The sequence below is a fragment of the Aegilops tauschii genome, chromosome 4 (assembly GCF_002575655.3).
Source record: "Aegilops tauschii subsp. strangulata cultivar AL8/78 chromosome 4, Aet v6.0, whole genome shotgun sequence".
NCBI lineage: Eukaryota > Viridiplantae > Streptophyta > Magnoliopsida > Poales > Poaceae > Aegilops > Aegilops tauschii.
Window position 1 is genome coordinate 363,841,988 of NC_053038.3, and position 16,027 is coordinate 363,858,014.

Consider the following 16,027-nt stretch of genomic DNA (forward strand, 5'->3'; position numbering starts at 1 on the left):
TGCCGACAAGTCCGAACAGCTTTATAGCGTACTTCGGTGTCGTGAGTTTGGCCTTATATGCATCAGCTCCGAATCATGTCTTAGGTCAATAGTTGGGTTGCCCGGCTCCTGTGCTTGCTACCTTACATTTCGCTCTATCGGCTAGGGTAGTAAAGGGAGAACTACTGCGATTGTGCTTCGGTTCATCTGGTCAAGCACCTCAGTAGAGAAGGCCGAAAACTGACTGTCATGATGTGGCGAGAGCTGGTCAACCACTCGATGACTTACCGAAAACTTTCGCGATTCCCTCCGTATTATATGAAGGACCTTATTCTTCAGGTCATATATGTAACACACCGTATTGGAATAAGCCATATACATACCACGGGCTATATCATAGTCCCACCATAAAACTCCTATGGCTAAGTGAAAGTGTTAATGCCCATAGTCTGATTGCCTAGTTCACCGCATTGACACCTCCTTAATGGACCAAGACGTTGGGTTAAGAGTGATCAAATGCTTTTCCGAGCACCCCCGTACTTTATACGAGGGGGCTGAAGCCGATGACTGGAAAACTTTTAGATTAATACAACAATGTCCGCACAGGAGGAACAAAAGTTTTAGGCGAAACTACAAAAAATAGCCTTATTATAATATTGTCTTTTACAAAATTCCATACATTTCACTCGAATATCATGTTTTTCGAGCACTGACCCTCTATCAAGCGGGCACCCTCCAGGACATCCTCGAAATAATGCTCTGGTGCGTGATTGTCCTTGCCCTTGGGTGGACCCTTCGCTGCAACATCAGTGGCCTTCATCTTCGCCCAGTATGTCTTGACACGGGCAAAGGCCATCCGTGCACCTTCAATGCACGCTGACCGCTTAACGGCATCGATACGCAGCACCGCATCAGCAAGTCACCGCATCAAACCAAAATAACTATCCGGAATTGGCTCATTCGGCCAGAGCCCGATCACGGCGTCCTTCATAGCAGAACCGGATAGTCTGTGGAGCTCGTCATCTGTTCGTTCAGCAACAGTGGGCGCTTTGACGCACCGAACTGTGACCAGAAAAGCTTCTTCGTCGCACACCCTTCTCGCACTTGGTAAAATTGCGCCGCATTGGAAGCACTCTTCGGCAAGTCCAATAACGCATCTGGAGAACTCCACACTTGTGTAAGCGGAGCATAATTCGGATCACCGAACTTAGTTTGCAATAAAAAGGGCTTACCAGCCGCGATCTCCCCAGCTTGTCGGATCTCCTCCCGGGCCGCTCTAGATTCGGACCGCGCTTCCTTCGCCTCTCGTAAGGCCTTGTCAAGATCAGCCGTTTTGGCTTTATTATCCTTCTTGAGGAATTCACAGCGGCTAGCGGCATCCTTTAGCTCACGCGCCATCGTGGATATTCTCTCCTCGCATTAGCGTCGCGCAGCCTGTTCGGCCTTTAACTCGGCAGATGCCCTCTGGCAGCCACATTACCAATTCGGGCCTGCTCCTTGGCCCGTGCCAGCTCAGCCCGAAGGATCTCAACCGCGGCGGCACCATTTGTAGTCATGCATATCTCAGTATACAATATTTCGCGTCATGCTTACATTACAAAGCACATGCTTGTAGGGACTACCCCAAAAACATACCTTGCGACTCATCAAGACGCCTGTTGATAAGCGTAAGGTCATCTTCCGCCACATCAAGCTCCAGATCAGCAACTTCTGTAGTCCGGGCAGACGCCAGGGAAGTGACAGCCTGCGTTTCAATTCATCATATTATTTCCTGGACATATCTTTTTTTGATCCTCTGATCGCCTCCCTCGGGAAGCCAATCCGAGTCTCAGGGGCTACTACCTATACATAGGTGCAGTTTGTGAATAAAACACAATCAAAAATTCCACAGTACAAACCTCGAAGCCTTGTAGCAGGCTCGCGCAGGCTTCATTCAATCCGCTTTTCGCGGACAGAACCTTTTCAACCACCGTATCTATCAAGGTACGATGTTCCTCCGAGACGGATGCCTGTCGCAGCATGTTCGTCAATATATCCGGCGCTTCTGGACCTCTAGAAGCTGCTGTATGAGTACGGCCTCCCTTCGAAGGGATCCCTTTATCTCTCCCCAGAGTCGTCTTTGGCTGTAGACCGGACAATCCGGGGCCTTTATTGTTGCCCCCGGACCCTGGGCTACCGAAGTATCACCTTAGGGCAGTGTCTTCATCACCCCTCGCACCACTTGTTGATTAGGAGAGACCCTCCGGGACGACACCTCAAAGTCGTCTGCCTTATTGGGCGAGGAGACCGGTGGAGGTGTCTCGCTTTCCATCATCTCCGGAAGAAGATCTCCCAAGGAAGAGGATTGGTGAAGAAGACTATTTGCCGAGCTGCAAAAACATATATTCTAGATGTTACCTTGGTAACAGGAAAGGAACGGGATATGTTATCCTTGTTCACTTATGATTTGCCTGAAGGCTTGTCCTCTCTATGGGACTGCGCAATGACGTCGTCCTCCAAGCCCGAGCCACCCAATAGGGGCATCTTGCCTCGCTTAGGAGCCGTTTCCTCCCAACCTTCGGAGGCGGCCCTTTTCTTACCATGGGGAGAAGAGATGTTGACTTCTCCCTTGTCTTCGGACGATGGAATTTTGATTCCCCCGGACACAATGTCTGATATACCTTCGGGACGGAGGCCACTTCCGGTCCTCCCCCTCTCCACCTTGTCCTCCTTCATAGGCATCTGGTATGGTGCCGGGCCCAGCATCCTTGTTAATACGGGATCCGCCGAGTCTTCGGGGAGGGGGGCCGAACACCTGATTCGCTCTGCTTTCTTTATCCAGCCCTGGAAAAAGATAAGTTTTACTCAGTATTGCATTGCGGCATACATAACTACAAAGTGTTCGGGAGTTGAGCGCTTACCGAGGTATCCGGGTGGTTGTAGTTGACGCCGATGTCCTTGGTGGTGTCTGGCCACTATTTTCGTTTCCCGAAAAACAACTTCCACATCCCTTTGTGCGTAGTGGCGAAGAAGTGTTGGAGGGTTCGTGGTCCTTCCGGATTAAACTCCCACATGCGGAGAGGCCTACGTTGGCATGGCAGGGCTCGGTGGACTAGCATTACTTGAATCACGTTGACAAGATCAATGTCCTTCTCAAGGAGGGTTCGGATGCGGCTCTGTAGAGTCTGCACTTCATCAACTGATCCCCAGTCCAGCCCCTTATTAATCCATGATGCAAGCTGTAACGGAGGGCCAGAACGGAACGCAGGTATAGCTGCCCACTTGGAACCACGGGGTTCTGTGACAAAACCAGTCCCGTTGCCATTGGTTGGAGGTTTCGGTGAAAGAGCCTTTTGGCCAGAGAGTATTGGTAAGCTTGCTCACTACAGCACCGCCGCACTCCGTTTGTTTCCCATTGACCACCTTGGGCTTCACATTGAAGGTCTTGAGCCATAAGCCGAAGTGTGGGGGAATTCGGAGGAAGGCCTCACACGTGATGATAAATGCCGAGACGTGGAGGCAAGAATCTGGGGCTAGATCGTGAAAATCTACTCCGTAGTAAAACATGAGCCCCTGAACAAAGGGGTGAAGAGTGAACCCTAGCCCTCGGAGGAAGTGAGAGATGAATACAACCCTCTCGCCAGATCTGGGAGTTGGAATAACCTGTCCTCGAGCAGGAAGCCTGTGGGGGATCTCCGCCGTCAGGTATCTGGCCGCCCGAAGCTTCACAATGTCCTCTTCTGTAACAGAGGAAGCCTCCCATCGGCCCTGTGGGCTGGGTCCGGACATGATTGGGAAGCTTGAAGCGATGAAGTCAAACCTTGGGTGCTAGAACTCGAGGTTGGAAAGGCTGAGGAGAGGCTTGGCGTAGAAAGAGACGATCCTTGGCACCTTTATAAAGGCGACGGGTATCGAACGCCTCCTCCTAAGCCTGAAAACCTGCCTATTCCTAAGGAATCTTCCTAGTGGAACGGTTGGGTTACCCACGCTCGTATTGATGAGAATCCCGCAATAAGGGGAAACGATCTCTGCTTCGACAAGACGTGCCAATAAGAGCCACGAAACGTGGAACGACAGGGCAGGAAACGGTTCGAAATAATGACCGGGCAAACGTGATGTCACATTACCAAAAGTTGTCAGCAGATTGGACTCGTGAAATATTATACTCTTTGCAGTTGTGGTCATTATGTTGCAGATCCGGACACGTTCGTTGCATCCGAAGACTATCTTGGAGTATTCGGGAAGGGGAACCCGCCTTACAATGCCGAAGACAATCTGCGCGCCGGACACCTCGTCATTGAAGCCTGGTTCAGGGGCTACTGAGGGAGTCCTGGACTAAGGGGTCCTCGGGCGTCCGGCCTGTTAGCCATGGGCCGGATTGATGGGCTGTGAAGACACAAAGACCGAAGACTCTACCCGTGTCCAGATGGGACTCTCCTTGGCGTGGAAGGCAAGCTTGGCGGCCAAATATGAAGATTCCTTTCTCTGTAACCGACTTTATGTAACCCTAGATCTCTTCGGTGTCTACATAAACCAGAGGGTTTAGTCCGTAGAGATAATATATAGGCAATTATAGTCATACATGCTAGACTTCTAGGGTTTTAGCCATTACGATCTCGTGGTAGATCAACTCTTGTAACACTCATATTCATCAAGATCAATCAAGCAGGAAGTAGGGTATTACCTCCATAGAGAGGGCCCGAACCTGGGTAAACATTGTGTCCCCCGTCTCCTGTTACCATCGACCTTAGACGCACAGTTCGGGACCCCCTACCCGAGATCCGCCGGTTTTGACACCGACAATAGACCCCATCGTTTTATCCTTAGTAGCAATGATACATACGTGTCGGTTCCCTTTCTGTCACTAGGATCAAGCACCGTAAGATTGAACCCACTACAAAGCACCTCTTCCCATTGCAAGATAAATAGATCAAGTTGGCCAGACAAAACCCAACTATCAGAGAAGAAATACGAGGCTATAAGAGATCATGCATAAAAGAGATCAAAGAGACTCAAATACTTTCATGGATATAAAAAGATAGATCTGATCATAAACTCAAAGTTCATCGATCCCAACAAATACACTGCAAAAGAGTTACATCATATGGATCTCCAAGAGACCATTGTATTGAGAATTCAGAGAGGGAGAGAGATAAAGCCATCTAGCTACTAACTACGGATCCGAAGGTCTACAAAGAACTACTCACGCATCATCGGAGAGGCACCAATGGAGGTGGTGAACCCCATCCGAGAAGGTGTCTAGATTGGATCTGGTGGTTCTGGACTCTATGGCGGCTGGACGAATATTTCGTCGACTCCCCTATGGTTTTGGGAATATTGGGGTATTTATAGAGCAAAGAGGCGGTCCAGGGGGCATCCGAGGTGGGCACAACCCACCAGGGCACGCCTGGGCCTCCTGGCGCACCCTGGTGGGTTGTGCCCCCCTCGGGGCACCCCGCAGGCGCAGCCAGGGCCCATTATGTTCCTTCTGGTCCAAAAAAATCTCCGCGAAGTTTCGTTGCATTTGGACTCCGTCTGATATTGATTTCCTGCGATGTAAAAAACATGCAGAAAACAACAATTAGCACTTGGCACTATGTCAATAGGTTAGTACCAAAAAATAATATAAAATGACTAGAAAATGATTATAAAACATCCAAGATTGATAATATAACAGCATGGAACAATAAAAATTTATAGATACGTTGGAGACGTATCAGCATCCCCAAGCTTAACTCCTACTCGTCCTCGAGTAGGTAAGTGATAAAAACAGAATTTTTGATGTGGAATGCTGCCTATCATGTCATACATATCCTTTTCTTTATAGAATGGACAATTGGACTTTTATGTGATTCAAAGGAATAGTCTAGTTTTGACATGATAATTTAAATACTCAAGCATATCAACAAGCAACCATGTCTTTCAAAATATCAATGCTAAAATAAGTTATCCCTAGCCCATTATGCTCAACCATTGATCCATTCATGAAACACACTCGCATATTAGCTACACCGAATACTTAAGTACGATCATATTGCCTCCTAGTTGATGCTTTTGTAAAGAAGATGGAGACTCAAATTCAAAAATAAAAATTGCATTTAATTAAAACAATAATGAAGCTAGCCAACTCGCATGGAGAAGGCTCCCTCGATCGGTTCCTTTGCTGGCCGTCAGATCGCGGTAAAAATCCCACCTCGGGTCTCCTCATCCGTTAGATATTCACTTCCTATTTCACCAGATCGTTTCTTTCACGCGTGTATGACCAGTGGGCCGCTTCGTTGGTGGGGTCGCTATGTGTTGGCTGGGTTCGTCCGCATGAAGGTCTGATTGGTCGTGCCTCTTGGAAAGCCCATTGGCCCCCAATCCCCACGCACGCCCGCACCCCTCCCTCCTCCCTCGCTCGTCTCAGCCGCCACCCCCACGAACCCTAGCCGCCACCCCCACGAACCCTTAGCCGCTCCCTTCCTTCATCCGTCCTCCTCCCCCTCCCTGCTACGAGCCCCTCCCCGGCGGCCGCGAGCTCCTCCTCCTCCGTTCTCGCTTGCTCCAACCCGAGCACGCTGGCGGAGACACGAACCGTGAGGCCCCGGAGCAGTTCAGCCAGCACCGCAAGACCCCGGAGCAGTTCATCCAGTACAGATCCCCTCCGTACAAGAGGAAACCCGTGGCCAATCCAGCCAACAACGACGACGCGTAGGAGAGCTCGACCTTGATGAGGAAAGCAGCGGGGTTGGTGCAGCAGCGAAGGTCGGGGTCGGCCGTGGAGGGAGGCTTGCTGGCCGAAGCAGCAAGAGCAAGAAGGTTGAGGTGGTTCAGGTTTGCCTCTATCTCCTCCCCCCTCTCTTTCCCCCCTTTGTCTCATGGATGAGGCCATTGGTGCACGCGAGTAGTGGGTCGAGCACGAAACGTAGCAGGAGCAAGGAGCTGGAGGTGGTTCATGGTTTGCCTTTAGCTCCTCTCTCTCTCTCTCTCTCTGGACATGCGTCTTTTTGTTCATATACTGAACCATGAAATTGTATGTTCATGTTCTTTATATTTATGTAGATATTTAAGTGCATTAGTGAATGTTCTGGGGCTGATACAGCAGCTAAGCTTTGGTGAGACCTCATGTTCTATGTGGATCACATAGAAAATAGAAATCCTAATTTCTGAAATAGATTGAATCATGCACACATTAGTTGGATCCAGCGTGTGAGATTGCAGAGGACTCAACAAAGGGTTTGCACTTATTCTATAAATTCAGTATCAGGTTAGTGCCTCTGTTTAGTGATTATATAGTATGCCTTTTGAACTTGCAGAAACTGAATGCATATAAGAATCGAGGACCTTCACAGTGGCTTCATGATGATGATCATCTACCGAGGCATCAAGATGAGCACATACATCATCTTGGACAAGCAGATGTGAATTTCTTCTCGGTATGCTTCTTCGGTTGTCCCTCCCATCAACTCTCTCAACTCCCAAAGCATTAACCCCCTCCTGATTGTTCATGTATTTTATTTTTGTTTTGTTTTTACCAATGCACTTTTCTTGGCATGTTTTGGTGTGTTCCTTCCTACGGCGAGCTCGACCATTTGCTCCGTAGTGAGTTTTTTTAACTCAACAGGAGCAAATAATTTGAGAGGATGGTAATCATGTGGAAAGTGGTATTGTGATGTGATTTATTGGCCTAAGAAATCACATTATACAGGTTATTGGCCTAATAGGCTCTCTTTGACTGTAAATTCAATAAGCATGTCCAAAGGATGGTTTTGTTTTATTAGTTTCATGAAAACGGTGGGAGTTTAAATAGCATCGATGCTTGGCACAGAGTGAGATTAACAAAACACTGAATTGAAGATCAGTTTTTCTCTTTTTCAGAAATGTCTAATGTAAACCAATTTTCTGGGTGCTTTCCATTGGGTATGTACAAAATATTTTTATTCCCAGTTTCTGGTTTTTATGTGCATAGCAGGTTCAGAACAAATTTCACAAAAACATAAACATTGTCATCCATCCAAGATGACCTTCTCCTGTTACTTGTACCTAAGCTCTCCCCCCTCTTTGTCAATTTGAGAGGCTTGTTTTGTTCTTCCAGAGAAATACAGCTGCTTGTCTCTATTTACCCATTTGTTATAAAAAACAACACTTATGTCTACTTATTCCTCAATACTCTGCTCTTACTTTATCCTCTGTTTTTCTTTCCCAGTTTTGTGTGTGTGTGTGTGTGGGGGGGGGGGGGGTCTACACTCTCCCACGAGATAAGTGTGGATGCAATGGATATTGACTGTGGCTGTTTGTATAAAAATTGGGTGCTTACATGCTTGTCGAAATTTAGTTCTGTAAAAGACAAATATTGCTATGATGCAATGATCAGTGAGGAGTAGGATAGTTATAGAATTCTTCCTCAGTTTTCATTGAGCAAAGTTTGGATGTGTCTGTTGCCGTAATTACCTCTCTAGATTTTTCTTGTACTGAGAAATATTAGAATTTATAATCACTATTGTACATGGTCATTAATCTGTGCGAAGTTTTATCTCTTCCGTACAACCAAAGCTCAGGTGCAATTCATCCTTGTTAAATTGGAAATTCCCATTGAATCCATCCTGGGTCGTTCTATCTTCTTTTCCATAAATGTTTTATGCTGGTGACAACTTTATGGTTCAGTATATAATTGCAAAGTAGTTTATGGTTCAATGTTTTTGTATTACATATGCAAATTTATCATTTTTTGGTTGTTTGTTGCTTCTTGCAGCATCCCGAGTACATATGTGAGGCTATGGGAGTACTTTTTCATGTGATGATGGGAGGAACGAATTGTACCATGTGAACAATCGCTGGTAGTTTTGAAGGTTTCTTCCCAGAGTGGCTTATCAATTATTTGGTCCTGCACACCCTAATTAGGATTGGTATTTCATTTTTTTGTTCACCATTTAGATATACATTTTTTGCTTGGCCTGCTGTATTTTCTTGAAGTAAACACTGTATTAGCTCTTTTACAGTTAAAAATGCATGCTTACAATATATAGCTGCTAATTTGATGCTCCAATCTTTAATTTGCTAATATGATATTCAACTATACTTTCAGGAATAAGCTGGTCAATGCAGGAAACTCTGAAAGAAAGCGACTAAAATCAACATTTGAAGGTACATCCTGTATTATGTTACTACAGAAATTGACATTGTGGTCTGTTATTGGGAATCATGAGTTTCCTGATAGTGAGACCCATTAGTAAGAATTTGTTTAGACAGAAGTTCCTATATAGATGTGATGTACTGGTGTTTTGATCCATTGTCTCACCCATACTTCACCTATCTGGATTATTTAGCTCGAGCAATTTGCAGAATCTTATACTTCAATAAGTACAACAATATTAATTTTTGGAGTAGTAGAGTAGTCATATATAGGTATATGACGTTAGTCATGATCGCACCTATATGTTGTGTGGGTTCGGCATATCCTAATTACTGAAGCAAAAATCAGTGCCATGAAAGATTAATTTGAGAAAATTTAATCTAGCATTTCTTTCATATGAACTTAAGGGGAAGGCGCTTATTTCACAGGCTAAGGTTTCTGTTGGTTACTTCTTCTTTTTGCCCTTCAGTTCATCGAAAAATGAAGAGGATCATGCCTTTCTGTTGGAATTGCTTTTCTGGTTTAAGCAATCATTCAGGTTATTGAAATACTCTGATGCCTCTTTTCTTCGGTCATTACTAATGATGAGTGTCGTGTGTCTGATACGGTTTCATGAGAGTAATTACCAGTAGTGAGAGCTTTCAGATTAGGGATTACGAATATGAAGTAGATGTGCCTTATATATAGACGCCTAACAATTAAAAAACTAATACTTATCTCTAATCATCCTTACATGCATACATGCATGCGAGATATCTCTGTTTTCAGACCCTCTCTCTGTTACACATTTCCATGAAAAAACAAAAGTAAAAGGGAAAACTCACTTTTGGTTCATATGGTGCAGACCAGCAAGCGATTGTTAATGAAAGGTTTGATTTGCAGGTATACTGAAATCAAGGTCTTTTATCTAACTGGTTGGATAACTACTTTTCAGGTCTATGCCTTTAACTAAAATTAAGCATTTAATTACTGTTCTGTTGTGTTATTGATTTCACCGCTTTTATGTCAGCCGATTAGTTCTGAAGGATTCCACAACGGCTAATTTAGATTATGCAACTTTCGACCAAAAATAATTATTGACATGTATATTTATCAAGATCTTTTATCTAATTGGTTGGATAACTACTTTTCAGCTTCAACATTTGGCTCATTCTTGTTTTTGGTAATGTTTTCTTGATAGTGGAGCAGTCATGGACCTGTTATAGAGATCTTGGTGAAAAACTTGTCACTGCAATTCAGTCAAATGGGTGTTGAGATTGAAGTTTCTGCTTTTGTTGACTTTCTGATAAATTACAAAAACATCGACAAGGTAAAGTTATGCTTCCTTGCTGTCCGATGTATCATGTTTTTCATGGTAAAGGAATGGCAATTTATATGTCTGTAGGTTATGTGGGAGCCTTTTATAGAGTCCTCATGTTTTCAGTTAAATATACTTCGAAAATGTGTTTTTCATGCACTGGATGTATCTCCCAGTACTGTGGTGTCGCTAAATTCAAGCAAGCAGCTTAATGTTAACATATCAGAGCCCTTCATCGAGGTACATGATCTTGGCATACTGTATTTTTCAAACTTGTCAAGAGATAAATTATTGTTCTGTCCTATCTTCAAGTGATTAACATTATAGTTTTCTGCTGCCACTGTCATCTTGATTAATGTGATTCAGGAATCAGGGCAGTGGTCTGCGGATAGAATGTAGCTATATATCTTATCTCGGGGAGCATCACACCTATTTAGCTTAGAAGTTTTTTTTCTTACATTAAACTCAGCAGTGTGTGATAATTCGAGACAAGGGGATTGATGATGACACAGACTCAGTCTTAGGGCTTGGCTTCTTACCGGTGGAGAGCTCCTCCATGTTTAAAATAGCATGTTTTAGTTCTGATTACAACCATATAGGTATTCATGTATAAGATTGTTTGCTTTCAGTTCTGGTTAAATCATCTTGGATGATCAATCAAATTTCCAGTGATGATACTCTAGCCTTCATCGAGGTACATGATCTTGGCATACTGTATTTTTCAAACTTGTCAAGAGATAAATTATTATTCTGTCCTATCTTCAAGTGATTAACATTATAGTTTTCTGCTGCCACTGTCATCTTGATTAATGTGATTCAGGAATCAGGGCAGTGGTCTGCAGATAGAATGTGGCTATATATCTTATCTCGAGGAGCATCACACCTATTTAGCTTAGAAGTTTTTTTTCTTACATTAAACTCAGCAGTGTGTGATAATTCGAGACAAGGGGATTGATGATGACAGAGACTCAGTCTTAGGGCTTGGCTTCTTACCGGTGGAGAGCTCCTCCATGTTTAAAATAGCGTGTTTTAGTTCTGATTACAGCCATATAGGTATTCATGTATAAGATTGTTTGCTTTCAGTTCTGGTTAAATCATCTTGGATGATCAATCAAATTTCCAGTGATGATAATCTAGCGGATCAGGCTTCTAAACCACTATCACTTTCCTGACAGAAGTTGTGCATGTAGTACATGTTTTCGGTTTAGCAAAGCTCTTTTTTAGTTAGAGATCAATTTTGAAGACTAACATGTCATATGAATGCCACCAGCTTATTAGCAAAAGCCTTGATCTTTCCAATTTTGTAGGTTGAGGGAATACTTTGCTACTTCAAAATCTCCAGATAAAAGTTGAAGAATTCGTACGATAATCGATTGGAAACATATATCTAGCAGTTCATTTTTTTCATGCGCACAATGGGATAAATTGATGTAACACAAGCCTTTACAATTTAGTGCTGTTGTTATAGAATCGGGAGACTTGCTTTGTTACCGTACTTAGAGTTGCCGATTTCTTACTATAGTAATAGCCAGGAAGGTTTGTAGTCAACTTATCTGCAGTTGTAATTAGTCGACTTATGCTGCTTAAATTATTGTTCTTTGGTGACCAGTGAATGGGCAATTGACTCTTGCGTATATGGCCGATCTAATTGTTCGGAAAATCTTCAGCACATTGTAGTATGAAAGCTTTTACCCCACAAAAAAATAAAAATACGAAAGGTTTTGATTTTTTTTCTTGGGGCTTCTCCGTACAACTTTTACTATTGTATTCACTATAGTTTTCCTGTATTGAACTGATTTTCCGCTTGCATTGTACTCCCTCCGTTCCTAAATATTTGTCTTTCTAGAGATTTCAAATGGTTACCACATACGGATGTATATAGACATATTTTAGAGTGTAGATTCACTCATTTTGCTCCGTATGTAGTCACTTGTTGAAACCTCTAGAAAGACAAATATTTAGGAACGGAGGGAGTAGATATCATGTCTTAGAGAAGGAAGTTTTGTATGGCAGTTGACTCTCTTCTCCGATTCAGATTCACAGCTAAATACCCCAACTTCTTTTTTTCAGCCCTTGACGTTTTCTCCTACTTGCTAATGCAGGATGGAAAACTACTTGTTACATGTAGTCTTCAGAACCTGTGCTGAAATGGCATTTCTTTGTTTGGAAAGTGTTAAATTTTGCAAAACTTTTGGCTGTCTTGAATAGTTTTCAAGTTGTTTCAGTGACATCAGTTCTGCTAAGAGGTTTTAAATGTGAACCTAACTACCTGTTACCATAAGTGACCAAACTTGTGGTGGTGTGCAATGTTCACCTAACTTAAAACAGATTGCGCCCTGTCTTTTAATTTACCATCCATCCGTCAAGTGAGCTCAAACATAAATTCTGAACATTCAGACAACCAACCAAGATGCAGGTGCATTAGAGCATGGAAAAGGCAAAGCTCCCAAAGAGTAATTGATATTTCCTCCACTGATGATGACGAAAACAACTGAAAAAGGCCAGAAGTATCAACCTATACTCGCCTACAGTTACCCAACTCTTCTCCCTGTACAAAAATAAATAAATAAATAAATAAATAGATGTACACACGGGCGTTTAAGTTGGCATACATGCTTGCCCATGAACAAGTCTATTGATACATGTTTTTTTCAAAGCACGAGTGTTAGTGGGTCTCTGCGCCATTTGCATACATGATTTCAAATAGGTCATTATATTTTTATTAAAGGGAATTAAACCATGGATATTTTTTCATTACGCACATGGATTTAGCGTGATTTGGCATGCGCAACAGGTCCATGATAACCATATTTTCATCTATTTTCATCTAAAACAATGCTTCCTTAGCTCGTCTGTACATGTTATACATTTTTTTTTCAACTCGGATTTCGCAGCGTAATAACCATATTTCCAATATATCATGATTTAAGAAATGAGCTTTCTACTACTGATATCGAATAGGTCCTTGCAAAATAAAACTATTTTCATCGACAACATGTCTTTAGCGGGTCTCTGCGCCATTTGGCGCAACGGGTCAACTAGTAAAGTAAAAGAAAGGCCTTTCGCAACGGGAAGTAGGGATTTGTAGTGGTGCCAGAGCTCAAAGCGAAAAATTTAGAGATAAAAACATTTTGGGAGGTGTATCCATCCCACCAACGAAAACGGCTTAGAGTTCCCAACACTTTCCATGCTAGATATATCATAGGCGGTTTCCAAACAGAAAATAAAATTTATTCCTTTTTCCACCATACTTTCACTTTCCATGGCTAGCCGTATCCACGGTTGCCCTCCATACCAACACTTTTTAAGGAATTTATTATTTGACAACATAAAGTAAATTCATTTTTTCATTTCGGGACTGGGCATCCCTAAAACCTTTGCCTTACTCTCGTGCAATGACAAGTGAATAAACACTCATCGTGAAAATAACACATCCAGCATGGAAAATATTAGCCACCCCTCACCACTGCGCGAGCGAAACAAACACACAAAAGATAAGTTCATTTTGAAAATTAGAGATGGAACATGCAAATTTGGTTAGAATGGCAAAACAATACCGCATATAGGTAGATATAGTGGACTCATGTGGCAAAACTGGTTTAAAAGATTTTGGATGCACAAGTAGAGATCATACTTGGTGCAAAATGAAGGCTAACAAAAGATTGAGAAGCGACCAACCAAGTAACGAATAATCTCATAAGCAAGCATTAAGCATAATTAACACCGAATAATGCAGCACAAGTAGGATATAATTTCATTGCATGACTATTGACTTTCGTACTTGCATAGGGAATCATAAACCTTAACACCAATATTCTTACTAAAGCATAATTACCCATCAACATAACTCACATATCACATCGTCATAGCTCAAAACTATTAGTAAAAATCAAGTTTATTTTGTCCAATGATCTTCATGAAAGTTTTTATTATATCCTTATTGGATATCTATCACTTTGGAACTAATTTTCATGTGTTGCTTTTCATAAGCTCAAACAAATATAAGTGAAGACCATGCGCATAATTTTTCTTTCTTTCTCTCAAAATAATTTAAGTGAAGTAAGAGAGAATTTCTTGAAAATTTTACTAACTCTCAAATAATTCTAAGTGAAGCAAGAGAGCATTTCTTCAAAAATAATAAAGCACACCATGCTCAAAAAGATATAAGTGAAGTACTAGAGCAAGTCCATAGCTCATAAAAAATTTATGTGAAGCATAGAGAGCAAGTCTAACAAGTCATGGCATAATTTTGACTCTCTCAAATAGGTGTGTCCAGCAAGGGAGCAAGACTTAAAACAAAAAATAAAACAAGCAAAGACTCATATCATACAAGACGCTCCAAGCAAAACACATATTATGTGACGAATAAAAATATAACTTCGAGTAAAATACCGATGGTCGTTAGAAGAAAGAGGGGATGCCACTCGGGGGCATCCCCAAGCTTAGTTGGTTGCTCATTTTTGGATAATAGCTTGGGATGCCGGGACATCCCCAAGCTTAGGATCTTCTATCCTTTATTGCTTCATCCATCGTATGATAACCCAAAACTTGAAAACTTCAATCACACAAAACTCAACAAAACCTTCGTGAGATCCGTTAGTAAAAGAAAGCAAATCACTACTATAAGTACTGTACCAAACCAATTAATATTTTGTTTTTGTTTTATATCTACTGTATTCCAACTTTTCTATGGCAAAAACTCATCAAAGAAAACCATAGAGCCATCAAAATAAGTACACAACGCAAAGAAAACAGAATCTGTCAAAACAGAACAGTCTGTTGCAATCTGACTATTTTGAAAACTTCTGAACCTCCAAAAATTCTGAAAAACTAGGAAGACCTGGGTAATTTGTATATTAATCTTCTGCAAAAAGAATCAGGGCAAAAGCTCTTTTTGATAAAAAATGAGATTTGTTTTCGTGAGTGCAGATTTTCTGTTTTTTCCAGCAAGATCAAACAACTATCACCCAAGAAGATCCTATTGGTTCTACTTGGCACAAACACTAATTAAAACACAAGAAAACACAATCATAACAGTAGCATAATTTTGCAAACACTCAATAATAGAAAAAACCAAATAAATTTTATTCATTGGGTTGCCTCCCAACAAGCGCTATAATTTTACGCCCTTAGCCGGGCATAAAGCAAGGATCTAAGTTTTGTCATCCTTCTTCTTAATTTTCTTAGAGATGGTTTCATCATGGTGTTTTGTAAACACAACATAAAACATATTATCCATGGCAACTTTATAATTCCTAAGTTGGTTTCCGTCATAACCCCGTTGGTTTCTGGCAACAATCCAAGAGTAATGTTGATTAACATTATTGAAAACTTGTTGGATTATATCTAAAACGGGGACTTCCTTTTTAAGGTTCTCATCAAAGATTTTATTATCCCCAAGCAAATGTCTTAAATCATAGTCACTATTGTAAAGAATTTCATCTATCACAGGTTTTTCACGATTCATACCATAAAAATCAAAGATTTCCCTAACTTCCCGTATTATGTAGTCAAACTCATTCATAAGAACGAGAGTGGCCAACTTTTTAGCCCTAGGATTCTTTATGTCGGGAAGCTCAAAAAACAATCTTTGCAAAGTAGGATGTGTTGAGGATATAACCATTAGAGTCACCCGCCCAGGAGGGGCCAGGTTACGT

At 42.1% G+C, this 16,027-nt stretch overlaps 1 protein-coding gene across 21 annotated transcripts; it reads left to right on the top strand.

Annotated features, from left to right (window-relative positions):
* Positions 1-6,311: 6,311 nt before the first annotated feature.
* On the top strand, positions 6,312-11,983 carry LOC109757918 (uncharacterized). 21 transcript variants are annotated; one of them, XR_012182180.1, is made up of 9 exons: positions 6,312-6,774; positions 7,257-7,376; positions 8,693-8,789; positions 9,026-9,084; positions 9,543-9,611; positions 9,956-10,007; positions 10,254-10,382; positions 10,458-10,610; positions 11,678-11,983. XR_012182180.1 is itself a non-coding variant. In XM_073496753.1 (5 exons), the coding sequence occupies exons 1-4, from the start codon at positions 9,909-9,911 to the stop codon at positions 11,021-11,023; spliced, it is 405 nt and encodes a 134-aa protein (XP_073352854.1). In that variant the 5' UTR covers positions 9,629-9,908; the 3' UTR covers positions 11,024-11,064; positions 11,678-11,855. The 21 variants fall into 21 exon arrangements, 5 of the variants coding, with proteins under 5 accessions (XP_073352854.1, XP_073352853.1, XP_073352850.1 ...); XR_012182188.1 differs by lacking the exons at positions 9,956-10,007; positions 11,678-11,983 and adding exons at positions 11,000-11,064; positions 11,191-11,547 and having other exon boundaries at positions 8,693-8,777; XR_012182189.1 differs by lacking the exon at positions 11,678-11,983 and adding an exon at positions 10,737-11,126 and having other exon boundaries at positions 10,547-10,610.
* Positions 11,984-16,027: the final 4,044 nt, after the last annotated feature.

Excerpts from the sequence above, each read along its gene's own strand:
- LOC109757918 (XM_073496749.1), top strand. The coding sequence starts at position 9,909 with ATGGTGCAGACCAGCAAGCGATTGTTAATGAAAGGTTTGATTTGCAGG. Across the intron at positions 10,008-10,253 it reads GTTGGATAACTACTTTTCAG|TGGAGCAGTCATGGACCTGT; the intron begins GTCTATGCCTTT and ends TTTTCTTGATAG. Across the intron at positions 10,383-10,457 it reads ATTACAAAAACATCGACAAG|GTTATGTGGGAGCCTTTTAT; the intron begins GTAAAGTTATGC and ends ATATGTCTGTAG.